The following is a 26814-nucleotide window of genomic DNA, read 5'->3' as shown; positions in this document are numbered from 1 at the left end:
ACGTAACTTTCAACGGGAACAAACTAATTTTATTATGCAAACTTTTTTACAAAGTATACAAATGTTAGGTTCAAGCCTCAGATGCCTCTATTACCTCAAAATAATTATCCATCTGTAAAATTAATTCCTGTAAGTTCTGAAATAAAATGTTTTTACTAAATAATGTTTTATTAGCAAAAATATAAGACATATTTTTTTCAGATAAATAATGTTGGTTTTTCACCTTTTAAAATAAACCAAAAAGAAAAAGAAAATACAAAGATGCAAACAGAAGCTACTTCAAAAGAAGATTTATCCAAAAAGTTTTAGTTTAAACTATGTTTTAAATTATATAACGTATTGCCAAAAAGTCAGTTTTATGTTACTATATACTTCTAATACTTTGATCTCAATGTTTAATGTGTTATGTCTAATGTTTTAGTTTTAAATGTAATCTTTACATTATACTGTAGTTTATTTACAGTTTTGCAATTCCATATTCTGTTATAAAAAAGCAATGTTTTGTAAGGCAGTGAAACAGTTTATTTTTTATATTAATTATAAGTCTAAGATTTTTATTTTCTATTTTGTGATTATATTTTATTTAATATTTCTATGCTCAATATGATTAAAGATATAAGTGTAAGACAAATATTTGCAATGTCTAATGGTTTAGTTTTAAATGTGATCTTTACATTATGCTGTAGTATATTTATAGTTTCGCAATTATATATTTTGTTATAAAAAGCAATGTTTTGTAAGGCAGTGAAACAGTTTATTTTTTATATTAATTATGAGTCTACAATTTTTATTTTTTATTTTGCGATTATATTTTATTTCATATTTCTATGCTCAATGTGATTAAAGATTTAAATGTAAGACAAATATTTGCAATGCGAGACTGATATATATATATATATATATATATATATATATATATATATATATATATAAGACTGTTATATATCATATTAATAAAATTAAACTAATAAAGTAATAAATTGAATGTAGAACCACTACCATTCTGTAATTTATCCGTTCTATAATATACTGGAATTATTGGTTGTAGATTATATACGAAAGTAAAGTAAGTTATATACATTCATTTATTGATTATATAATCTTGCTGTATTTATCAATATTATATATATTATACATATAAAAGATATAATATTATTTCAGTTCAATTTTCTAAATCAATAACTTTATTTTAATTACTATTATTACTACAAACTGCAATTATTTTAACGCAAAATACTTTTATGGTCGTATCAAGGCTTTTCTTAATGGAAAATTGTCGGATAAATATTGTTTTAGATGATTCCGAATATTTGTACCATCTATAGAATCTGTACTAGTAATCGTTGCAGTTCTTGGTTGTGGTATTACAAGTTCTAATTGTTCAATTTCTTGTAACCATTGTATGTAAAACCTATCCTTGTTTTTTTCAAAAAATTATGTAATACACAACAAGCTGCAATAATTTCTGGTGCAAAACTGTAATCGCAATTAATTTTATGTAAAATTCTCCATCTAGCTTTCAGTCTACCAAACGCCATTTCTATCGATACTCGAGCAGAATTTAAATAGACATTGAAAGATTCTTCTTCCGATGATAATGAACCAGAAAATCCTTTTATGAGCCATGGTAACAGTGGGTAAGCAGGATCTCCCACAATTATAAACGGTATTTCCATTCCATTTATGTTACGAGTTTTCTGAACATTTATAAAATAAGTTTAGAAAATAAATTTCAGATCACATGTATATTTATCATGTATATTTATTTCATCAGTACAATTAGGTGTTCACTATGATCGTATTTCAATATTCATTACCAGTACTAAAAAGTTATAGTTGACATTACGTACACTATAGATTTTTAGTACTAATAGTGAATATTAGAACACAGTCCATATAATATCTATAAGTTTAAGAACTTGCGCCAATAGAGGAACATTATAGAAATATTAGCAAAATTTTAGGAATATTATATTGTATTTATAAAATATTCCCAAAATTTTTTTATCAAATTATCACAACTGTTTATCAAATAGTTATCAAATTATGTCAACTAAATAGATACGTATGCATATTTTTATATAAAAATAAATATAATTAATAGTTTATGCAATATTTTAAATTTGAAATAAGAAATCTAGATACCTTAGGTATTAGAGTATCAGCATCCTTATATAACATACTTTCTTTTAACACAGCTGCATCGTGACAACTCCCTGGATGTTTTATTACAATATTTCTAAATCTGTAATTTAAATTTATAAATAATATAAAATTTGATTTTTACATATTGTTTGAAATATAAAAAATTACCTTCCGTTATGATCAACAATTGCAAGTACATTATATGAAGGCCAACCTTTTCTATTTATAAAATCTCTGTATCCTTCTTTTGGTGGAATAATTTCTATGTGCGTACCATCGATACTACCAATAATTTGTGGAATAAAACATTTGTTTTCAAAATTTGAAGCTATTAAATTGGCTTCATTTTCATTTGGCATATTTATATAATTTTGAAGCATTACTTTATTGATAGCCTTTATTACTCTGTATAAACATTTTTTTACAGACGATTTATGTATTCCCATTGCATTGCCAATAACTCTATATTCTGCAGTAGATGCTAATTTATATAAGGCCACAGCTACTTGTTTTTCTACAGATATAGGTTCCCTTGGCATTAAAAATTGTGGTTCTGGTTCTAATTCATCTCTGAGCATATCACATAATTCTATAAAACTCTCCTTAGACATACGAAAACTTTCAATCCATTCTTTTTCAGTATAATGACAATTCACAATCCTTTTCCAAAAATCTGAACTTCTCTCAAGTTGCCAAATCCTTCGATATCGTATACCTTCTGCAATTAATTCTATTTGTTTTAGACTATTAATTTGTTTCCACCTTAATAACAACTCTGTTCTTTCTTGAAAACATAACCTTTTAAGCGTTGCCTTCAATGCACGTCGTCTACGGGAAAACAATCGTCGTAATTGTTTTTTCCGACAATCTTGTTGAAGTCTATTTATTGCAAATAATGCAATAAATAAGGATGTAACCTCTTGTATATTATTCATTGTTTACAATTTAACCTTTATATAAAATTATTCTTTCTATTGGAACTAAAACAATTGTTAGCAGAAAGATACCATATTATTTGATGCGTATTTTATTGGATTCTTAATGGTTCGTATTATTCACTTGATATTGTTCGGTGTAAACACATGCAGATTTCATACTTGATGCGTATTAATTTGATTCGCGTATTAAAATTGCGTTCGGTGTAAACAAGGTCAGTGTTCAATGAGTTTAAAAAGTGAGACGTAAACCATCCAACAGCTGAATATTCGGCAACTTGTCAATTTTGGTTAGTTGGAAATTTATAATAAACTTTAGTTTTTAGAGTAGCACAATAAATACGTTTAAAGAATTAATGCGTTTAAATAAATAATTATCCAAAGATCGTTTAACTCGTGTGTAAATTTTTAACTTGTCACAATAATAATTTTATATAAACTTTTCAAAATTTTCCATTTTTAGTTTTAATGTGATTTATTGTGCTACATATATGTATATAAGGATAGGAATAAATAAATCATATATAAACTTTATTAATAAAATTACATATATTATTTTATCTTGTATATATTATTATATATTTTATCTCTCAATCGCCTTGTAGAGCGAGAGAACATGAACAATTTGTCCTCGTTATTACGAGTAGAATGACGCATCTATTATTAATTAATAAAATTTATTTTTTTGAGAGCGATCTAATTCTATCGCTGGCTCGTCGCACCCATTCTTTCATATATCCTTCCACTTCGGCCATTGTCGTATTTATTGAAATCATAATTGCTTCTAGAAAAAGATGATAAAATAATGGAACAGTTAAATGCGAAATGAATAAAACAAATAAAAAGTATATTGTGTAAATATGAATAAAGTAAATGAATATATGTACCGATAATAACGTCTGAAATTTTAGTTTTCTTTAATGCTAATCTGTTTTTTTGACCTGTCCACGTATAAATTTGGGCCAATTCATCTGTAATTGTTTGAGACATGACATTTCGCACTGTCTTACTGACAGTATCTCCGCCAATCTTTGACATTTTTTTTACCTATAATACAATAAATATATTTTGAATATTAAAAAAAAAACAAAGATATATATTTCTTATAGTGTGCTTTGAAGCTGGATTTTCCAATTTAGCTTTTTATATAATACTAAAATTTATAAAAGAAGAATGCCTAATTATTCAATTATGAAACATAAATTACAATAGTTAAAATAACTAAAAGATCATACTAGTTTTGCTTTTATTATTATAGTTTTGTTATATTTTTATATTATTGTAATTTTGTTTTATATTTCATATATTTTAGTGATATTTTATGTTGATATATCTTTATAAAAGATTTAAATTTATAAATTATAATAGACTTACGAATTGTCGTTGAACGTCATTCTGCATCAATTGCTCGTTGAAATTATTCAATTCCTGTATTGTAGTAAGAGGAAAATCTGGTAACAAGTTATTGTTATTTTGTTCGACTGGATCGGCTTTATCACCTCCTTTATTTTCCAGCAGATTAATGATGCGGTTGAGCTTATGGTTTATTTTTGCATTTACTTGTAAAAATTTTAGTCGGCATGCATCTGAAGGACAAAATAATTTCTTTATTAATAAACAGAACGCAATTCTATAATATAAAAGTAGCAGTGAAGTAAAAGCAATAGAACTTATCACAACAAGATGTATGGTCTTCATTTATACCATTATGAACTGGATTTTGAATTCGTACATTAATCGAAATATTTGATATTACTCGCGGCCTACCTATTGAATCTTCTATAAAACAACAAAAAAATTTATATTAATTTTTTATATTAAGGGAGTAGAATGTCACTATCGATATCAAAAGCAGTTTGTAACTTTGATTGCGACTTCAAATATTACACAAAAACGGAAAATCCTTTTCGTGATAGAAAAAAAATTGTTCAAAATGGATATATACAAGTCTCGATTTTGCATTTCTGATGAAAAGTTACAAAATATATCTTTTGATTTCCAACACACATAATTTAAAACTTCTGAGTAGTCACCGCTGCCAACATCAAATCACAACATCAAAAGCGAGAAATGACACGCTGAGACGGTTAAAAATTCTTACGTGCCATATTTTAATAAAAAGATATTTTTATGAAATAACATAAATCATTTTAACATATTTTTAAAATTGTCTGAAAACTGTTTTTAATACACAAACCGTCAAATGAATGTCAATAAAGTACGCCTAGTTATGTACATAATAAGGCACAATTTTACAAGTATGTTTAAAGTGATTTATGGTCTTATTTCATCAAAATATCTTTTTATTTAAAATAGCACGCAAGAATTCTTAACCGTCTCAGCGTGTCATTTCTCGCTTCTGATATCACAATTTGACGTTGACAGCAGTGACTACTCAAGAGCCGTAAGTGACATTATACGTTATCATATTTGCCACTATTATAAATTATGTAGGCGTTCAACAACAGATTCGACTCTATTTATCAAATTCATTCAATTAATGTTATTCTTTGTAAAGTTTTAACACAATTACAATTGATAATATACCTTGTTGCGTCTTCTTTTTTGCTTCATAGAACTTTATTCCTGTATTGTTCGGTTTTTCAGGGATACTTAATTGTATTTTTTGTAGCGGTCCTAACAGGAAAATAAAAAAATGTGAAATATTTTATGTGCAATAATCTTGAATTAAATAAAAAAAAGAATTAAATAAAAAAGAAGAAAGCAACATATATCTAGATTAACTTTTAAAATGTATATATTGTATAATATATAATGTAAATCTTTCTAAAGATTTTTTTGGGACGAAATCACGCGATGCCAATTGCTTATATGTACCTTCTTTTCTGTCTTTCCTAATTTCTTGGGACTTCATATAATTTTTATGTGTATCTGTATTCTTCATTTCGTCTGTATTTTCTGAATAAAAATAAAAATGTAAATATTACATATTGGAAAACATTAATGCTTTTTTTATTTAAGTAAATTATTATTTTAATTCAGTTGAAGTTGTCAATATCGTAGAATTAAGTACAAACAATATATTTAAGGCTACTGAATATTTTATACACTTCGTGTTTAATCTAGTTTTAATGTAATACCTGGTACATCTTCTTCATCAAAGTGTTCGTGTGATGAATGCGATAATTCGCTATCTTTCTCCAGATCATCCAAGGAATCGTTGCATTTATCATACAAAATAGAGGCATGTTTTCTCATTTTCTCTGATCCGTATTCTATGCATTAGTAATAACATATATGTTAAAATTATTTTTGTATTATTTATGCATCATTGACAATATTATGCATTTCGTGTAGAAAAATCTTACCTGGCTCAATAGAAGAAACAGACTTTTCAATTGGTTGACTATAAGATATATGCTTCTCTTTTTTTTGCGGAACGTAATTAGAAGGCGCGTTTATATTTCCCTTATTCTTTTCTCTTTTCCTTCCTTGCTCATCTAGAATTTTAAAAATTATACATTAAAAATTACACTAGTATTCTGGATTATAACGAACAAAAAGACATATCCTGTACGAACGTAAATACCTTCATCCGTTGATGTGTCGCCATAAAACTTTCGTTTTCTAATCAATCTTTTTTCTTTGTCAACGGTTGTCGACACAAATATGTTTTCATCATTTGATGTTGACAATTCGCTCACAGTTTTTTCGACTGCTCGTGCATTACTGTAAGTATCTGAAAGAAATTTTAGAATATATAATACATGTGTTAACTGTTGCATTTGTTGCAAATCATGACACTCACCAAACGGTCCAAACTTTTTCTTGAATGACAGTTCGTGCCAATTGTCTAACGGAGTAAGCTGTTTATGACACGCTTTAGATACTTCTGTATGCTTTTTGGGTATCTTGAAAGTACTTTGATCGAAATTGATCCATGACGATGGCACAGATATGCAGTACATATCATACAATAAAACATAATACTCCATTCTGAAAATAATATATAAGTTATAAAATATACATATATAAGTTATAAATTAAAATATACAAACATTTATTTTATGACTGCACTTTATAATAATGTAAAAAATAAAATATAATTTGTAAATTAAGTTGTAATGGATTAAACAAAACACAAAATATTAATGTATTACTTAAAATATATGCTAATAATAATAACATAAAATGTTGAAACGCGTAGTCCATCGGGTGCCATCTAAAATATACTAACAAAAAATACAAATAAATTAATACGTTACACATAAAAATATATCATAAAATGTAGTACAATAAATAAAAAAATATATATGCAGTCCTAAAAAAATTGCATTCAAATGTGCATAACATTAAAATATTGTCGCAATTTATGAATAAAATTGAATCATATACCTTTCTCATTAGCGCGCTATCAGGAAGTATAGAGGTAGTAATAAGTTCTAATTTAATGCTACAATGAATGTAACAATGGCATACAGCACCATGAGTCTTCCCCGAATGGAAGTTGAACAGCTTTATTCGAAATTTCGGTAACTTCCGATATCATTAACTGGGATAAATTGTTTACAATATACTGTTACGTCCTGCGGAGTAACGATTCTTTCCTTCGCAACCAGCGGATATTCTAATTAACGGGCGAGCGACGGTGATCTCACCCCGATCCCAAGAATTCGGTGACTCTCACGGCAATAACCGGATGTCGGAAATTAAGTAGTTATAAATTCATCAATTGAGGAGATCTGAGGTGACACCGTTGCTCGATACCGGAAACACTCAAGATAGTAAAATCAGGGATCTGGAAGACGAACGTGTGCATCCCTTTGAGTTCTGATGCCCGACACCCGCATAGCAACAAATCAAAGAATTTTTTGACATTTAATGCTTTTGAGGGTTCAATTGTCAAACCTGCCGCTTTCTCGGATAACAATTACCGAGGAATATTAAAAAGTCGTAAAAGTAAATATTGCACGTGGGTGTATTAATGAATAAAGTGGTGCACACGGCCCTCGATGGGACAAAGGGAATCATAGACGAAAATTTGTATAAATAGGCGCGTTTTCCAGCGGAGCGCACAGTCTAGTCTTGATCATTCCGAGTCGCAGTTCCGTGGCATCTTGTATGCTCGAGTTCTCTGACTCTCGGATCGCGGCCTTTAAACTCGTGCGGAGCGTACGTCTCGGTCGAAAGAAAAAGTGCCATTCGAAACGTGCCTGGTTGGAGTCTGCAGACCATTGCCCATCGCACGCGGAATCCCTCCGACCGGACCATCTCCCGCTGAGTACGGCCCAGTTTGAAGGCCTGCGGCTCCGAGAGTATTCCATTCACTATTATCAACACTCACACATTCAGCAAGTAGTAAGTCCAGAATTAATCACCTAGTTTACTTCCGCTCTTGTTCTTTTTCTCGAACACCTTTTCTCTCTTTGCGAAGAATTTTTTTTTTTGTATAAACATAATATATTCACTAAATTTATTACTCTCCCCTCCCATACTCTCTCTCTCTCTCCCTCTCTCTCTCTAATTTTCCTCTTTCTTAGGATTTACTCACAAGAGTCAATCCGGAGGAATCTTTTTATTATTAATTTTCCTCTTTCTTAGGATTTACTCACAAGAGTCAATCCGGAGGAATCTTTTATTTACTAATTTTCCATTCTTCTTGGGATTTACTCACAAGAGTCAATCCGGAAGAATCTTTTTATTATTAATTTTCCTCTTTCTTAGGATTTACTCACAAGAGTCAATCCGGAGGAATCTTTTTATTATTAATTTTCCTCTTTCTTAGGATTTACTCACAAGAGTCAATCCGGAGGAATCTTTTATTTACTAATTTTCCATTCTTCTTGGGATTTACTCACAAGAGTCAATCCGGAAGAATCTCTTTATTTCTTCTCTTCAATCGTAAGAATTTCTTTCCTCCTCTTCCTCTCTTTAGATTCAGCCGAACCCTTTTTACCTTCAATCTCCTCTGGCTTCACTCGAACCCCGTTCGGGTTAACCCGAAGGAGTGTTTAAACTCCAACCTTTCGATAAACATAGAGAGAAACGGAGTTTCGTTTTTTTTTTTTGTGAATAATGATAATATTCCCCGAATCCACGAATATAAGTCCCGAGGCGTTTAACATTATAATTATATCACAAGTCCAGTTGTGTTCGACATTGTAATTGTTAACTTAAAAATTATAGAGCCTTTAGTTTAAACCGTTGTTTTTTTTATGAATATAAATCATTTTTCAAAATAAACAAATTTGTATTCTCATTTACTACTGATTAAAATAAACCAGGTACAATAATTAATTGGTGCTAATTTCATAACCACTACCACCATCCCTCGCTCTTACAAGATAAGCACTAGGTCCAATCCCGAGGTAAAGCAATTAAGTTTGTTGCCTCAAAATAGGACCAAGGCACGCGGAGCATCCTGGATATTTTGCCATTGGGGCCCCCCGCTGCGGGCCCTACTGACCTATATCCCGGGTTGTCGACGCGGTCTCCCGTGCCGCACGTGCACACTCTCGAATTGTTACGTCCCTCCCTTCTCCCTCTATATCTTGTCTACCCTTCTTTAACCCTGGACGTAACAATACATATCCATATTTTCCGATAAACATGGGTACAAAGATAATTAATTTTTCGTTAAAAACTTTCTTGCAATTATGACGGCAGTATCTCCGTTATAGCAAATGTGTTTAATAACAACAATTGTATTATCTTTTAGATAACAGCAATTGTCGGGTTTCTTAGCTGTCAGAATAAAGTCTTTGAATTGAATTACACGATGTGCTCTTTTGCAATTTGCAGGAAGAATTTCTCGAAATTCCTTCTTCAGTATGGGATAAATGGATTCATTGTCAGTAATTTTAAGTTCGGTATTTATTTCGGAGATTCTGTTGTACAGCTGCTGTAGTGGCTTTTCAGCTTTTCGGAGCATTTTCTTTATTGTCTGCATGTAATTTTCATAAGGAAATGCAGAAAAATTATCGAGTGATCCATATTTGAGTGCGTCTTCGCTTAAATGAATTAAATTGTGTACGTTATAAATAATTGAATCTGCTCCGTATAACTCTTTACAGATTTTCACAAAATGTATCAACAAATCTCTGCTATATTCATTGTTGTGTAAGAAATCGGTTGAATGACATAGTATGCGAATAGCACAATGTAGAACATTGAAATGTCGTAAATTATCTTGCGACAAAATACCATGCAGAGCAATTGGTCCTACGTATAGAAGAAACAATCGCAACTCAGTTGCTTTCCATCGAGACAAGTCATCCAATGATCGTGGTTTTCGAGGAAATTCCTTTGGTATCCATTTTGAAATAGCAATTAATTTGTCAGATAACTGCGTTATTTTTTGACCACTCAGTTTTGACGTATGATATCCATTTGTCCACAACTGTAACAATTTCTTTGTGACTCCCAGACACACTAGATGCATATAATCAAGAGGGAAACGTGACACCATAGGCAGTATGGATTCTAATGAAGACGTATTATTATGGTGCTCTTCTTGCAATCTATTTTTAAAATTTTCATCGGTGCGAGGAGGTGAATCAAAGTCTAAGAAAAGCATGCGACGATTATCAAACGTGCCTTCTTGCATACACTTGCCACATCCAAAAAAGGCATTGTGTGCTTTAGTGCCTGTAACAAATGATCTGGCAGGACTATCGCAAATTACGCATCTTATTTTTACTGCATAAGTTTTTCTACGGAAAGCGATTCCTGTGCGTTGAAGTTCACGATACTCTTCGCAGAAAGGAGCCAGAAAATCTGTTAAAGATTTCGGTTTTGTGTACCCATGATAGACACTAATAATAAAAGGCGTGAATGCTTTATTTCCGTAGATCTTTCCCAATATCGGCCAAATTTGACTTTTGCTGCTCTTACTTATTGGCAGTCCATCAATATTCAGATCTATTTCAATTACGTTATTTTCATTTTCATAATTAGTACGTATCAATTGATCAATTAGACCGTTTTCCAAACCGTAATGAAAATTACTACCTCCGCTGGCTGAAATCTTGATAGAGTTAAACCTGGGTGTTCGTAACAGTGTTCTTGCATCCTTTGGTAAATCGGCATGGCCGCATATGCTCAATTGACTCAAAAGTTCCGACATAGCACTGTGTGAAATGTTATGTTTCAATTTCCACGAACGTAACCAAGTAGAAAAGTCTTCATTTTTGTACGCATTTTCGGAAAAGTTTCCATTACTCTCATTTATAATATTTTCTCGATCGTGAGACATTGAAATATTATCGGATCTATCGTCATTATCGTCACTATCGTCTGAATTATCAGCAATGGATTGGTAAAAATTAGAGGCCAATTCCACATTGGTACGGACGTTAGCTAGAGTATTTTTTGGAGAAGAATTTGTTTCCTGCTCTTGTTGACTTTCGTACGCCTGCAAGCGACGATTTTGTTGCCTTGTTGACAATTCACGAAAAGATTTCCGCATCTGTTATAAATGTTATTATTATTTATTATTATTATTACTTTAAAAGATTTAAATTGAAAAATCTCCGTTCCGTCCAAGCCGTATAGATGGCTCCCATACACATTTATGCAGAGAATTATATAAGATCAACGCCTTCAGCTTAGTTGGTAACATCAGTTCCGGTTAGATTACTAAAGTTTAAGCAGCTAGGGCACGGAATACCGTTTGGATGGGTTATGATACCGTGGGGTATGATACCGTATGGCGTTGACAATAGGTCTAAGATATAGAAAAAGTGATGTGATTTAGTTCCGCTGTGGCCATTGGCCAGGGCATTTAGTTTACTGCAATAAAAAAAAATTATCACATAAGGGGACGCGCACGCGCGAGAAATTAACAATATACATATACGTATTTGCGATAGTTACAATAAACTTGCTTTATATAATAGTGTTCTTGATTTTTACACATTGGTGTTTCCCGCAGAAACATTTAACCCTCAAAGTGCACACCTTCATTTTATACCTTTAAAGTGCACAATATGTGCGAATTGGGATTCGAGATTTCTAACTTAACATAATTTTAAGGAAATAAAAGAAATTTAAATGTAAAACCAGTGTTTTTTATGTAAAATTTTGTCAGCAATCCAATTGTAATATGTACAATTTGATAAACATTTATTTCTTACCGATAATGCGTGTTTTTGAGAAGTACAATTTTAAATATCAATTTCTTTAAATTTTGCGATTTTGCATTAGTGTGCACTTTAAGGATTAAGTAATGGTACATTATTCAACAAGCGCGGGGATCAGCGATTGACCACGAGTGGGGGGAGGGGAGGGTGGGCGCACGGGCCGGAAGGCGAGTGCGACCATCCCCTCCCCCCACGAGTGGTCGGTCGCCGTCTCGCACGTTGTTGATCATAGTATTTTGTGAAATAAGCGCGGAGGAAGTAGCCCGTAATGGGCTACTTTCGCCACACGTATGTTACAAAAGTTTTACTGATTCAATGATATGATATATCAAAATGGAAAAAAATAGAAAGCTGTGTTAAATGTATCACAGAATATACTGTATCGATTCGTATTTGATGTTCCAAGTATAAGATAATTAATAAAAATGAGAGGTACAAATAAAACAAATTACGAGGCGAGACAGCATGTTAAGATATGGAGCAAATTTTACAAGCAATTATATAAAAACAAGTGTAATTTAACTTAAGTATAAAGATTCAAGGCTCTCGGATTGAATATAACTAATAACTAACAAGGCAAATAAGAGCTGTATGCGGATAGATTTGTGTATGAATAAAATTTTAATTTTAATGCACAAATCACAATATTTCTTGGTATTTCACAAAGTATTAAAATTAATAGATCTCAATTTTGAGATTTATTTAATAAAAAACCCTCTACACCCCCTAAACATGTAAGCGAGAAAAATATCGAAGCGAAAGTCTAAGTCGGAAATCGAATCCGAGACCTTATCGTTTTCCGGACGACTGTTCTACCAACTAAGCTGCTTCAAGTGTAATTTGTTATTACAATTTTTATTGTATATTATATACATATTATATTATATATTATATAAAAATTAAGTTATGCATATACTTTATAATAAACACAATAGTGTCATGCACATGATGAACACACAGTAAAGAAACAAAAAAATACCAACAATGTAGCAGGTTTAGAAATGAAAGTTAAGAAGAATAGTTTATAATGTGAAATATTAAATGACGCTGAAGCTAGCAGACGGACTTAGCAGACGGCCGCCGCGCGACACGCTCGATGCAACGGTTCTCAACTAAGTTTTCGCTCACAGCGTCTGCTGCTCTCACAAATTTTTCTAAGGAACTTTAACAGCATACATTATATACCACTACACAACAGTGGTACAAAGTGATATTTTAGGTTTAACAAAAAAAAAAAAACATGCTAAAAACATCATATAAGATGTTCAGAGAATTACAGGCTGCATTCGGAATTAAATTTCTGGAAATAAGTTTGTACTTCGACTTCTAAGAGGGCTCATTTTTCTATAATTTGCACACACCTTCGGGATGACATTAGAGAGTTACCAGTGAATTTTTAACAAATGAGCCCTCTCAGAAGCCGACTTATAAACAAATTTATTTCCAAGACATATGACAAAAAGTCGTTCAAGTTAACAATTATTTATTTATATCTCAGCTTCTGAGAGGGTTCATTTGTTAAAAATTCACTGGTAACTCTCTAATGTCATTCCGAAGGTGTGTGCAAATTATAAAAAAATGAGCCCTCTTAGAAATCGACATACAAACTTATTTCCGGGAATTTAATTCCGAATGCAGCCTGTAATTCTCTTAACATCTTATATGATGTTTTTAGCATGTTTTTTTTGTTAAACCTAAAATGTCACTTTGTACCACTGTTGTGTAGTATATAATATATGTTAAAGTAGTTGCTGTTAAAGTAGTTGCTTAGAAAAATTTGTGAGAGCAGCAGACGCTATCAGCGAAAGTTAGTTGAGGACCGCTGCGTCGAGCGTGTCGCGCGGCGGCCGTCTGCTAGCTTCAGTGTCATAAATATTAATAAATATTTGAAATATTAAACATGCAATTAATATCTTCGTATTAATTATTGAAAGTAAATGTCATTTTAGAAACAATCTAAAAACAGTTACAAATAAGGTATGCAAAAATATAAAAATTCACAATGCAAAACAAACTTCAATACCTGCGAAACTCAATCAAACTTTATATAAGGCTCATATATATTCATAATTCGTTCTTATACTTAAGATCGTCTTAAGTACAGTCTTAAGATATTACGAGAGAAATAAAGATATTACCATTTCATTGATTGAATGAGATTTTAAAATGACCCAAGATCACTCTTAAAGACGATCTTAAATATAAATTCGGACTATAAATACCAGTTATAGTTATATATGCACACAAACGGGTGACACTCTTTTGGACATAGCACGATTGGACACCACCACTCACAGCGCTTGACCAGTGGAAAAACTCTAGGCATCGGCCGCTATGAGTGGTGGTGTCCAATCGTGCGGTGTCCAATCGTGCGCACCCCCACACAAACTGCACTTACATATAAACAATTTAACATGTACATATACTTTTTTATAAAATAATATAGAAAAACATAATAAAGATTAATGATTCTAATGTATAACAAGTAAAAAATAAAAAAAGAAGCAAAAAAGTATAGTAAACAGAGTACAATTAAAATGAGTTTCTATATTTATAAATTTATAATTATACAAAGATAAAAGTTGAGATTAAAATTAAATTACGTTTTGCAAGTATTGTGCAATGTACTTTTCTTTTAAAAAAACATGATAAAGAAAATAATTAAATATATGATGAAGAAAAAAATTACCTTACCTTAAAGATTGTTCTTTCCGTATAACAGAAAATAGAAGAGTCAATAAATGTGAGCGTATAAGATATAAGTCCTTCGCATCCAACCAGAAATAGAGTATAAATGTAAGCGCAGATGATATAATACAAGTCTTTCGCATCCAATCGAAACAATACCATGAGGCACAAATGTGATAAAAGATCTGTAACATATATAAATTCACAGTAAAAAAAATACAAATAAATAGATATAAAAATATATTAATCTTTTATAAAATCTGTTTGCGCAATCAATTTCTAAAAACTATTTGGGCAAAACTATAACGTTGACGAATTATTTTATGTTTAACAACTATATTTGCAAAATTAAATTTAGAAATTGTTCAATAATTGAAAAAAATATATTTTAATTACATTATACATATTTATATTGTATTACATATACTTTTTTATAAAATAATATAGAAAAACATAATAAAGATTAACGATTCTAATGTATAACAAGTAAAAAATAAAAAAAGAAGCAAAAAAGTATAGTAAACAGAGTACAATTAAAATGAGTTTCTATATTTATAAATTTATAATTATACAAAGATAAAAGTTGAGATTAAAATTAAATTACGTTTTGCAAGTATTGTGCAATGTACTTTTCTTTTAAAAAAACATGATAAAGGAAATAATTAAATATATGATAAAGAAAAAAATTACCTTACCTTAAAGATTGTACTTTCCGTATAACAGAAAATAGAAGAGTCAATAAATGTGAGCGTATAAGATATAAGTCCTTCGCATCCAACCAGAAATAGAGTATAAATGTAAGCGCAGATGATATAATACAAGTCTTTCGCATCCAATCGAAACAATACCATGAGGCACAAATGTGATAAAAGATCTGTAACATATATAAATTCACAGTAAAAGAAATACAAATAAATAGATATAAAAATATATTAATCTTTTATAAAATCTGTTTGCGCAATCAATTTCTAAAAACTATTTGGGCAAAACTATAACGTTGACGAATTATTTATGTATAACAAGTATATTTGCAAAATTAAATTGAGAAATTGTTTGATAATTGAAGAAAGCATTTTCAATTACATTATACATATTTATATTGTAACCAGAAAATCAGTAAAAACAAAATGAACCGATTGCAATTGAAAAAGAGTATAAGAAACTTTATACTATAAATCTTAACTTCTTAATATTGGTATCTTTTATATAATGTTATGTTTTACTGTCCCGGGGTCGATTGTGTATTTTTGAAGAAGAGTGAAAATGTAAAAAATGAGCAGTATTGATTGGTGATATCGTTAGATCTAAGAGTCTATACCATGCAATCAGTGCTCCACTTTTCACATTTTCACTCCTTCAAAAATACACAATCGACCCCCTGAAAGAGTAATCCTTTAATTCCTTTAATTTTTAAGTAATTAATAAAACATTACATATAATTACATCTTTACTCGAACACGACCACGTTTCTTGAACATAACCTCTGTGATTTTAGGTCTTAAAAGATACTCGCGAAAGGCTCTCGTGCTTAGTGGCTAAATCTAGTACGAAAAATCGTAGCGTGTACCATCGACTTTACTCTTAAAATAAATGATTTTTATCATACGTACCTCGTAGATACCGAAGCACATGGAAGCACATGGAAGCAGGAAGAACAGAACACAATTAAGTGTTACACAGCGACCGGCGGAGAGAGAGGCCCGGGAGAGCTGCGCAGCAGATCGCAGCGCAGCTCTGTTGCTACGCTACGAGCGAATTAAAACTAAAATTTCTTTTTATGTTAATTGTCTCTTCGGCAAGATAAAATCTCTATCATTTATATCTTTTCGCTTTGTCGAAAAGATATAAATAACTTAAAAGAGTATAAGATCTTTTGTCGTAAAGAGATCAGAGTTTTTGTCGACTTTGAGTCATATTTCAGTCGACTATTTATTAACCATTTGTCGACTTTCAAAAATCGACAAATAGTCACCAAATAGTCAATTGCTGTCGAGTTATAGTCGACTGTTGAAAGTCGCCTTTAAGTCAACTGAGAAAAGTCGGCCTACCAGTCGACTAACAGTCACGCGTGTTGTGTGGGATCCCATCAATAACTTTCAATATTACTTTAGTATTTCGTCATTATATATACTAAGAGCAATGTTGTTCATTATTGTGGCACTAATTGCGATTCTTGCGTGTATAATAATAAATTACTTTATTCGAAAATTCTTTTCGTTTGAAGCACTGAACAAATTACCAGGTCCAGTCCGACTGCCACTTGTCGGTACTTCGTACATCTTTTTGCAACAAAAATCGCAAGGTATATATTTATATTGTTCTTATTTTAATGTTATAGAAACATAACATCATATTTATCAAATTTTAATTTAATAAACGTAAAGAAACAAATCAAAATGTAATAGAATATGTAACATATGTTACAATATGTAACATCAACGTAAATTGACTTGAAACTCGGTTTAAGTTTCTATTTTTTTTCTAGTTCTAAGAGTTAGAAAAAAATAGAAAGTAAATTAAACCGAGATTCAAGTTAAGCTATGTTGAAACTTTTTAAAACTATCTATCTAAATGTAATCCAAACAATACAATAAATAGAAAATCATTTTATGAAAATATTTTATTTACAATATAAAATTTCTAACATCTCAAAACTTTTTAGATTTTCTAGATATTATCATGCTGATCTGTAAGAAGTATTCTTCTCCATTTCAATTTTGGATGGGTCCTCAACTAATCATCGTCATATATGAACCAAATGAAGTACAGGTAAAGAAATAACATTTATAATATTTTATTATATATATGTATTTTGATGAAAAATTTCTCTGAAATTTTTGTTGCACTTTTTCTGTATATTTCTCCAAAGTTTGTTTAAAAATAGAATCCATTTACGTAAAAATTGCGGAGAAATATGTGGTGAAATTGTACAGAAATTAGCAAATAAACTTTTAAGAAAGGTTTGGAGAAATAACCATAAAACTTTTCTGAATTTTCTGAATTTTTTTCCACGTTTTACAACATTTTTCAGTAAAATTTTAACAAAATTTTAATATAATTTTAGTATAACTTTAGCATAATTTTAGAGTGAAAATATTTGGAAAATATTTAATTTAATTAAACTTTAATGGAACTGTTAAAATTGTTTTACTCTCTTTTAATTTGAAGTCCAATTTTGGGGACTCTCTTTCAAAAAATCTTTTAATAAAATGGAATTTTTTGTAATGTCTGCAAGCGTTACAATTAAGCGTTAAGTGGAACGCAAATAACTTTTATCTGGAACTTCATTCCAATAAACTTGCAATTAAAATATCTCACAGGGACCTGTGATAACCTATAATAAAAAATCTAAATCACTTTTTTAGATAATCGCGATATAGTATATCGAGCAAACTAATTTGTTGCATGTGTCCTTACATATTTCTTGTCGTATATTTGATAGCACCAAAATAGAACACAAATGCAGCAATATGACTATTTATATATGCAACAAATTGATGAAATTTCAACAATATTAGTACGATATGTTGTCAACAATATAATAGTAATATACAGACTTTTTAAAAATAACTTTCCGTATACTTTTTAAAATTAACTCAATATCTTTTAAAATTTTAACGTCTTTTAAATAATGATTTAAATGATTTACAAAAATTTTCTTTTATTTCTTAAAAAAATGTTTGCACAATAGTTGAAAATACACATTCACGTCTATTCTATGAATGTTATGACCGAACTATCAAACTACTGTATATGCTCGATGTCTTATAAGGACTTAACATTATAAATGGCACACAAATCTTCTTGACCGTATTTATTTAAATTAAAAAGGTCTTATTTGGAATACAATTTGTCTCACTATTCTCTATATTTTAATATATATAGACATATTTTATATACAATATAATCATATAATTATACATAATTATATATTTTAATACATATGGACGTATTTAATATATAATAATATATGTATAATTATAAATAATTTTATATAAGTAATTTTTCCTTGGCCCTTGAGAAGGCAAAAAAAACTTTTTAATACGACAATTTTTTACAGAGTTATGCTCATTTGAAGTTTATAGAAGTTTATTAAATTTTGATATAAAATTACTAGTTGCGATAATTTTGTTGACGAATGTATATTATAAAAAGCCATTAATAAATATGTGATGTTTACAGACTGTTTTAAAAAGCCGTCTCTGTTTGGATAAAAGTATGGTGTATAAGGTTTTAGAACCAATATTTGGCTCAGGAATAGCGTCAGCCCCTGGTAAGATATATTTAAAGAAAGATAAACATTTATTTAGTTGTAGAACTCCTTTGTAATTACTATAGCATAACATAAAGAATGCAACATATATAATAGCATAGATTTATTAATTTTATTCTATAAACTAATATTATAAGTCTCACAACAAGCAGCCTATTTTACTAATATTCTTCTTATTATTGTACAACTCTTATTATTTTCCATCTATTTTTTTACTCTTTGGTAATATTTAATTTAGCACACATATGGACTGGACATCGAAAAATGATAGCTCCAATTTTCAAAACAGTCAATTTGAGAAAATTTGTTGATATATTTGTTGAAGAAGCTTCAATGTTAACTGAAGAATTAGAAAAAGTTGAGCATAATGAAAATGAAATTTTCTTTCTTAAACCTCTAGAAAAATGTGCTCTTAAAATTGCATGTGGTAAGGCAATACAAATTTTATATTTTTAAGTAGAAGATAAATTACGTATATGATGAATTACTGTGAATTATTGATAATCAAAGTATTGGCAACTATTGGCAGTCTAATTTAAAATACTTGGAATATATAAATTATATAGAGAATTATTTTTAATTTTACTTTAATTCTTAAGTAGTCTACTTATTATTATAACATTTCATTAAAAATAAAACTTCAATCTTTTAATTTAAAAAAATGCTTAAATTCTGCAAGTCTCGATTTTTATTTGAGCGACATTTATTCTTACTAAAAAAAATGTCAGAAAAGACAGTTACAAAAATGAGTAATTTTAACTTAAAATTAACAGACTATGTGTTATCATTGAAATTATTTTATTTAATAATATAAACTTGAAAATAAATAAAAAAAAGCAAATTATTAAGTATATTATTAAGTAAATTATGCATAGTTACAATATAGTTATTCAGATCGAATAAAGTCGCTTATCATGAAATGTCGTTTTCTAAAAGATTTATGGAAAATATATTTAAGTTTTATCACTAAAAGTTAGCAATTGTTAATAGCAATACTTTGTTGTATGTAAAATAAGAAATAGGGTTAAAATTTAGTACTCTATACTACATAATAATTATCAATATCAATTAATGTAAAGTATCAACTAATATTTATTTATCTGTTTCTATATCATATTTTTTCTTATTTGGAATTACTTTGTTTATGCTTTATTTATGCATAGTATATAAAATAACAATTAAAGACTACATATTAACTTGAAAGTTTCCATTTCATATATTGCTATGTACAGGCACTATGATTGGTATCAAGGTAGAAGAAAATATACTTGATAAAACTGTGGAGGCATTTGAAAGGTATATAATTTTCTTATAATTGTCGAGTCTTCTAATATAAATTTAATATAAATATATAATAAAATATCTATTTAAATACAATATTTTCTTAAAATATTTTATTTTCATTAACACCAAGAAAACTTCTGAAAAAATGTTAATCTTAACCCAGTCGGCACACAGATTCAAAAAGAATTAAAAAAGAATTCAAACTTAGAGTTTGAATTTTTTTTTAATTCTTTTTGAATCTGTGTGCCGACTGGGAAGTTAATTTTGTAAAATTCAAAAAGAAAATGAACTGTTTACTGAGATCGCAGTTTTTGATGTATAAGAATTATCTGTATTTAAGACTTGAGAATATATATACATATACTATATAAGTTTGACCCTAATCTGAATCTTCATCAAAATTAAGATAAATTTAATGGCAATCGAATAAAACCTGATCTGATCTTTCTTCCACACAACAGTTAAAATATCCAAAGATTGTTAAGAAGTCACAAAACGTTGTTTCTTATTATTGCCAAAATTTAAAGTAGTTTATTGTTAAAATTCTAATAAACAGATCGTAGAAAAATATATCTAGTGTCGTGGAATATCATAAATATTTTGTGTATAAATATAAATATTTTGCATTGATTTCTAAAAGCATCTGTTAAAATTACTTCGTGCACTCTATTTAGATATTGTAGATTACTGAGCATTAGTGTTTGCTGCATTTTTATAAAAACTAAATTTCTATTTTGCAGGTAGCAGAAATTTTTGTAGATCTATATCTCTACGTAATTTTGAAAAATATATATTACATATTAATTTTTTAACTTTAATCTAATTGAAAGGCATTGCATGTGAATTTTAAATAATATTATTGAATTTAATGTGTGTATAAATTCGGCAAATAAAGTATTATAGGTGAGCTGTGGTTGTGGAGTATGATCATCCGCTTGTGCATCTCTCTTGCGATTTTGCACTTAATCTTATTGTAAACATTGTATATTGTTTTTTAGAAATTACAAATTATTTAAAAAACAGGGTTTTTAATAAGTTTTAAGTTTTATTAAAAAAATTTTTTAAGCCAAAAAAATTATTTAAAAAAATTTTTAATAAAATATATTTTATAAAATATTTGTAAACCTTTGTTTTGCAGTACTTATTTGTATATAAAATTTCTAAAAGATTATTAATTAATACTTTTTTTTATAAATAAAAGTGGAATAATGTCTTTCATGACATTTATATTCAAGTAAACAAATTTGCCTAATTTTAAAAAGTTTTATTTGAAAATTTACTGCATATAATGATAGATTTTAGAAATATTTCTGTTGCAACATTTCATACCTTGCAGAATCCTTTCTAAAAGTGTTGCACATGAAATGCAAAGTTCAAATTTTCTTTGAAAACTCTTTGTAACAATCAGTGCTCTATGAATATTCATGGTGATAATTCATATATAAAAGTTTATTTTTCATAACACCTTTCAGAATGAAAGAAATTATAAGAGCTAGATTTCGGAACCCATTTTTGATTCCTGATTTTATATTTAATCTTACATCTATGGGAAAGATGCAGCGAGAGATATTAATCTTTGTTCAATCTTTTATTGATAAGGTATACATATTTATTAATATTTCATGTTATTTTCTTCACTATATAATCTTTATTATTATATAGATGATTCAGCAATGGGCAAATGAATCAAATACAACAAACGTTAATGATAGCAAAGCTCGTAAGTTTATCAATATTTTATTCTTGTGCCTTGTAGTATTGTATAATGCTTCCAATGTAGATTAAAAATAATAAATTGAGAATTGTATTTAAAATACTTGTATTTTCTCTTTTTTATTTCTCTTTTATCTTTAACAATATATATTTTATTTGTTCAAAATTTATTTTTACCATAAACTTTTAAAATAATATACATAAAGATTATCACTATAAATATATTGATAAGTAATTTATACAAACCTTTTTTTTTATATAACATTATAGATAAAAGACTTGTGGACATTTTAATGAATTCAACTGATAAAGAATTCATAGAAAAGGACATTTTCTACAATTTGTTTACGATGTTAGTAACGGTATGTAGAATACGTACTCTTTAAATTTTTTAAAATTAAATGTCATTCAAAAATTATACGGACACAATTTTCACTCTGGTACTGCAGTGACAAAATTTACGAGATTTAAAAAGTATGTAACTATTTTCAAACTAATTATAAGATATTATTTTTATTTTTTATAGGCCAGTGACACCACTGCTGTTACGATGTACTTTGTGATCTTTATGTTAGCAAACTTCCCAGAAATACAGGTACGTATGCAATAGTATTGTTGCCCTCAGGTTGAGTCGGTTCTAAAACATTGTATTCATAATGCTAAAATCGGTGCAAAATTTCAAAAAAAGAGAGAATTCACCAATCGCATTTGTACAATTTAACCAACTAATTAATACGACTGATTAATTCCAATAATTAGTCTAAAAGTTAAAAGTTAATTAAAAAGTAAAAAGTTAGTAATCTTAATCTGTTATCTTAACTTAGTTAATTTTAAATTATTTAATTTTTAACTTTAATTAGTTATTTTTAAAATACAAACTTTAATTTATTAAATTAAATAAATTTAATTTAATTTATTAAATTAATTTTTAACTAAAAAGTTAAAAATTTATATATGTAAAAGAAAAAAATTACAGAAAAAAACACATTTTCAAATAAAAAACAATATGTCTTTGTTATTTTATATAAACGTAATTTAAAAATAAAATATCTGGTAAAACTTTTTTTACCGATAATTATACATATATCGTTACACTTATGCATATAATTATGTAATATTAATTATATGTCCACATATATAATTATATATAATAATTGTATATATTTTATATAAAGATCATACATAACTATAAATGTATAATTATACATACAGGGTGATTATTAATGAATGTCCCCACTTTTTACCATTAGAGCACGCATTTGTAATTTCTAATATAATAATATGTGTGAAATACGTATCCGTCGGTAAATCATGCTCCTATGATAAAAAGTGGGGACATTCATTAATAATCACTTGTATATAACTATACATATATAATTATGTATACATATATGTACAATTTTTTACGGGGTATTAAATTTCTTTGATAATCCATATTATAATTGCTTTGAGTAATTTAACGTTAAAAATTACAACTGTCTAATTTAATATAAATGATATGCTTTTCACAATAAACTTTTAATTTAACTTAATTTAATGTAACTTTTAATTGAATTAGTTTTTTTGTGCATATAACTTTAAACATAACTAAATTAATTTTATAAGCCATTAACTTAATTTTCCTCAAAATTATGATGTGATTGGCCGTCTTTGGCCGTCGGATTTGTTTTTAGCAATCAAAAATTCATCGGAAAAAGCTTTATTACATTTCAAAAAAATGTTAAACTATGTTTTAAAAGAGAAGAAAATTTTAATATAAGTTAATAAAAAATGTATTGTATTATTATGTACATATTTACTTTATTTAACTTTATAATAGGAAAAAGTATACAAAGAGTTGTTGGAAATTTATGGTACACAAACTCCAAAGGCAGCACCGGTTAAATATGAGGATCTACAACATATGAACTATTTGGAACGTGTTATTAAGGAAACTTTGAGAATTTTTCCTACTGTTCCTATTATCGCACGACAAGTGACGGAAGACTTCAAAATAGGTTTACTAATTTTTATAAATGAGCATATATTAATTGTTAATTTTTCTTGAAATTTATTAATTTGTCATAATAAAACATGAACAAATTAAGATTCAAAAATCCTAATTTGTTCATATTTTATTACGACAAAAATTTCAAAAAAGGTTAACAATAAATACATATTTTCATAGAAATTTATTTATTTTAATTAATATACTGGTATTGATTCTATTATTCTAATAATATGACTATCAGAATATTAATTTTTATTTTATCTTAATTTTATTTTAATAAGAAGATTGCTACGTTTCTATCATACTTTTCTTTGCAAAGTTTATATCTGGATATTATTTTTAAAAATGTTTTAGGAGATATTGTTTTACCAAAACATACTGATATTCTCATCCCATTTATTCAAATGCATCGAAATAAAAAGTATTGGCCGAATCCATTGGTGTTCGATCCGGATAGATTTCTTCCGGAAAATATAAAAAATTATCATTTGTTTTATTTTACTCCTTTTAGCGACGGGCCAAGAAATTGCATAGGTAAACATAAATAAATTATTATGTATTATAATAAAATTGATTTACATATAATTGAAAAACTTGCAGGTATGAGATATGGAATGATGTCTATGAAAGCTATTCTAGCGACGTTGATACGAAGTTTCATATTTAAAGTAAATGAAACCATTGAAATAGATAAAATAAAATTAAATATGGACATCGTGTTATCGACTTTAGAACCTGTAAAAATTAAATTAAAAAAACGAAATCCCTAATAATGTAACATGTCTAATGTATGTATATATCGATGATAGTATCGTGCAACAGTTTTTTTTTTTTTAATTATTAAAACTGCATATGCATGTCAAAGAATATACGGAAATGAAAGTAGATGAAAAAAAAATAAATACACATTTTCCTCTTTAAAATTGTTCTTGGCTCTGTTCTCCTCCACGATCTTCGAATTTGCATAGGAGCTTTGGGAAGCGCAGCGAGATCTCTTGCGATAATTGTATCGTAACGATCACGAGTTTATCTTAATTCCTAGAATATTTAATAATATGGGAGATTGTGTATTCTATTCAATTGAGTATTCTAAATTATTAATGCCAATTTCATGCAAGAAAATCTGCCTGCCTGCAGAATCTTGAAAAACTTGAACAGCATGAGGAAGTTTCCAGTAAACACATTATCTTTCAGACCTAGTCTTAAAGGCTATACGGTCCACTTGACGCTACAATGCTTCGTAACACTTTTTGATCGGTTAATTTGTAAAATTCTTTGTTCCGATTGTTTCGATAAAATCAAACGGTTTATCGAAGCACTTGTAGCGTCAATTGGACCGCAGCCAAGACATCTTCTTAAAGACTTCTGTTGAACTTTGTTTTAAAAACAACTTTTTAAAAACGACTTTTAAATGTCTTTTTTATGACGTTTTTGAGACATTGTCTGAAAGATGATGTCTACTCCTACAGAGAGGAATCCGAGAGCAGCCAGGTCGGCTTTTTTTTGCGTAACGCTCGAAACTCCAATTTCCCAGGCGAAAATGGATGAGGTTTACTGCGCGAGCAGTTTCAATACGGTAAAAAGGTTTTCATACAAATTATATATTAAATATGTTTATATATATTAAAATATATATAATAATTAAGGAATTTCAAAGAAGACACTCTTCTTTAATCAATTTGAATGTATTTCGATATTTCATGATTACAGCCTTTATTACTCTGTATAAACATTTTTTTACAGACGATTTATGTATTCCCATTGCATTGCCAATAACTCTATATTCTGCAGTAGATGCTAATTTATATAAGGCCACAGCTACTTGTTTTTCTACAGATATAGGTTCCCTTGGCATTAAAAATTGTGGTTCTGGTTCTAATTCATCTCTGAGCATATCACATAATTCTATAAAACTCTCCTTAGACATACGAAAACTTTCAATCCATTCTTTTTCAGTATAATGACAATTCACAATCCTTTTCCAAAAATCTGAACTTCTCTCAAGTTGCCAAATCCTTCGATATCGTATACCTTCTGCAATTAATTCTATTTGTTTTAGACTATTAATTTGTTTCCACCTTAATAACAACTCTGTTCTTTCTTGAAAACATAACCTTTTAAGCGTTGCCTTCAATGCACGTCGTCTACGGGAAAACAATCGTCGTAATTGTTTTTTCCGACAATCTTGTTGAAGTCTATTTATTGCAAATAATGCAATAAATAAGGATGTAACCTCTTGTATATTATTCATTGTTTACAATTTAACCTTTATATAAAATTATTCTTTCTATTGGAACTAAAACAATTGTTAGCAGAAAGATACCATATTATTTGATGCGTATTTTATTGGATTCTTAATGGTTCGTATTATTCACTTGATATTGTTCGGTGTAAACACATGCAGATTTCATACTTGATGCGTATTAATTTGATTCGCGTATTAAAATTGCGTTCGGTGTAAACAAGGTCAGTGTTCAATGAGTTTAAAAAGTGAGACGTAAACCATCCAACAGCTGAATATTCGGCAACTTGTCAATTTTGGTTAGTTGGAAATTTATAATAAACTTTAGTTTTTAGAGTAGCACAATAAATACGTTTAAAGAATTAATGCGTTTAAATAAATAATTATCCAAAGATCGTTTAACTCGTGTGTAAATTTTTAACTTGTCACAATAATAATTTTAT

At 28.6% G+C, this 26814-nt stretch overlaps 3 protein-coding genes across 9 annotated transcripts; 1 reads left to right on the top strand and 2 right to left on the bottom strand.

The window, feature by feature from the left end:
• Positions 1-6: 6 nt before the first annotated feature.
• On the bottom strand, positions 7-26814 carry LOC105207104 (protein ALP1-like). 2 transcript variants are annotated; one of them, XM_039453058.1, is made up of 4 exons: positions 25841-26814; positions 2314-2540; positions 2146-2245; positions 7-1697 (listed from the first exon to the last, which is right to left on the bottom strand). In XM_039453058.1, exons 1-4 carry the CDS (start codon positions 26378-26380, stop codon positions 1374-1376), a joined length of 1191 nt encoding a protein of 396 aa, XP_039308992.1. In that variant the 5' UTR covers positions 26381-26814; the 3' UTR covers positions 7-1373. The 2 variants fall into 2 exon arrangements, with proteins under 2 accessions (XP_039308992.1, XP_011174849.3); XM_011176547.3 differs by lacking the exon at positions 25841-26814 and having other exon boundaries at positions 382-1697; positions 2314-3511.
• LOC120356847 lies at positions 3595-16615 on the bottom strand. 6 transcript variants are annotated; one of them, XM_039453052.1, is made up of 13 exons: positions 16480-16615; positions 15565-15743; positions 14876-15054; positions 6850-7037; positions 6631-6780; positions 6410-6541; positions 6182-6316; positions 5919-5999; positions 5628-5717; positions 4785-4859; positions 4455-4666; positions 3968-4127; positions 3606-3864 (listed from the first exon to the last, which is right to left on the bottom strand). In XM_039453052.1, exons 1-13 carry the CDS (start codon positions 16508-16510, stop codon positions 3758-3760), a joined length of 1719 nt encoding a protein of 572 aa, XP_039308986.1. In that variant the 5' UTR covers positions 16511-16615; the 3' UTR covers positions 3606-3757. The 6 variants fall into 6 exon arrangements, with proteins under 6 accessions (XP_039308989.1, XP_039308986.1, XP_039308987.1 ...); XM_039453053.1 differs by having other exon boundaries at positions 4848-4859; XM_039453054.1 differs by lacking the exon at positions 4785-4859.
• On the top strand, positions 16886-25027 carry LOC105207124 (cytochrome P450 4c21). Its single transcript, XM_039453057.1, has 12 exons — positions 16886-17171; positions 17532-17638; positions 19052-19142; positions 19381-19569; positions 20375-20438; positions 21899-22025; positions 22089-22146; positions 22410-22501; positions 22666-22734; positions 23959-24136; positions 24484-24663; positions 24730-25027. Exons 1-12 carry the CDS (start codon positions 17009-17011, stop codon positions 24897-24899), a joined length of 1488 nt encoding a protein of 495 aa, XP_039308991.1. The 5' UTR covers positions 16886-17008; the 3' UTR covers positions 24900-25027.

Source organism: Solenopsis invicta, chromosome 8 (assembly GCF_016802725.1).
Source record: "Solenopsis invicta isolate M01_SB chromosome 8, UNIL_Sinv_3.0, whole genome shotgun sequence".
Taxonomy (NCBI): domain Eukaryota; kingdom Metazoa; phylum Arthropoda; class Insecta; order Hymenoptera; family Formicidae; genus Solenopsis; species Solenopsis invicta.
This window is presented reverse-complemented; position numbering and strand designations above follow the sequence as displayed.